The sequence below is a fragment of the Eurypyga helias genome, unplaced genomic scaffold (assembly GCF_000690775.1).
Source record: "Eurypyga helias isolate BGI_N326 unplaced genomic scaffold, ASM69077v1 scaffold32609, whole genome shotgun sequence".
Lineage (NCBI taxonomy): Eukaryota > Metazoa > Chordata > Aves > Eurypygiformes > Eurypygidae > Eurypyga > Eurypyga helias.
Window position 1 is genome coordinate 19,641 of NW_010274539.1, and position 299 is coordinate 19,939.

The 299-nt window shown below is 53.2% G+C and overlaps 1 protein-coding gene across 1 annotated transcript in view; it reads right to left on the reverse strand.

Moving 5' to 3' along the window:
* TP53BP1 (tumor protein p53 binding protein 1) overlaps positions 1 to 299 on the reverse strand; it is a gene marked incomplete at its 5' end in the record, with an annotated part of 25,242 nt that overhangs the window by 17,574 nt on the left and 7,369 nt on the right. Inside the window, one exon of the mRNA XM_010159841.1 lies at positions 4 to 173. Coding sequence (XP_010158143.1) covers positions 4 to 173 — 170 coding nt within the window. The remainder of the gene's footprint in view (positions 1 to 3; positions 174 to 299) is intronic.

The window sequence follows — 299 nt, forward strand, 5'->3', positions numbered from 1 at the left end:
CACTCGCTTGCAGACAGCACCAGGCTGCAGCACTCGCAGTCGCCTGCGGACGCCTCTGAGGAAGCGTCCGTGTGCCTGGGGAGAGCTCCTGCTGCGCACAAATGGGTGAAAGCAGCAGCTTTTTCTCCTCCTTCCTGCTGCTTCTCTGGGCTCTGAGTGGGAACAAAGATATCCTGGAATGAAGAAAAATGGGACATGGAGCATCAGGACATGCCCAGTAGGACATTTATGTTATTCCTAGAACATTGCACTGGACTATGGAGCAGAGCAAGCTCTGCACAAAACCACAGATGAAAACC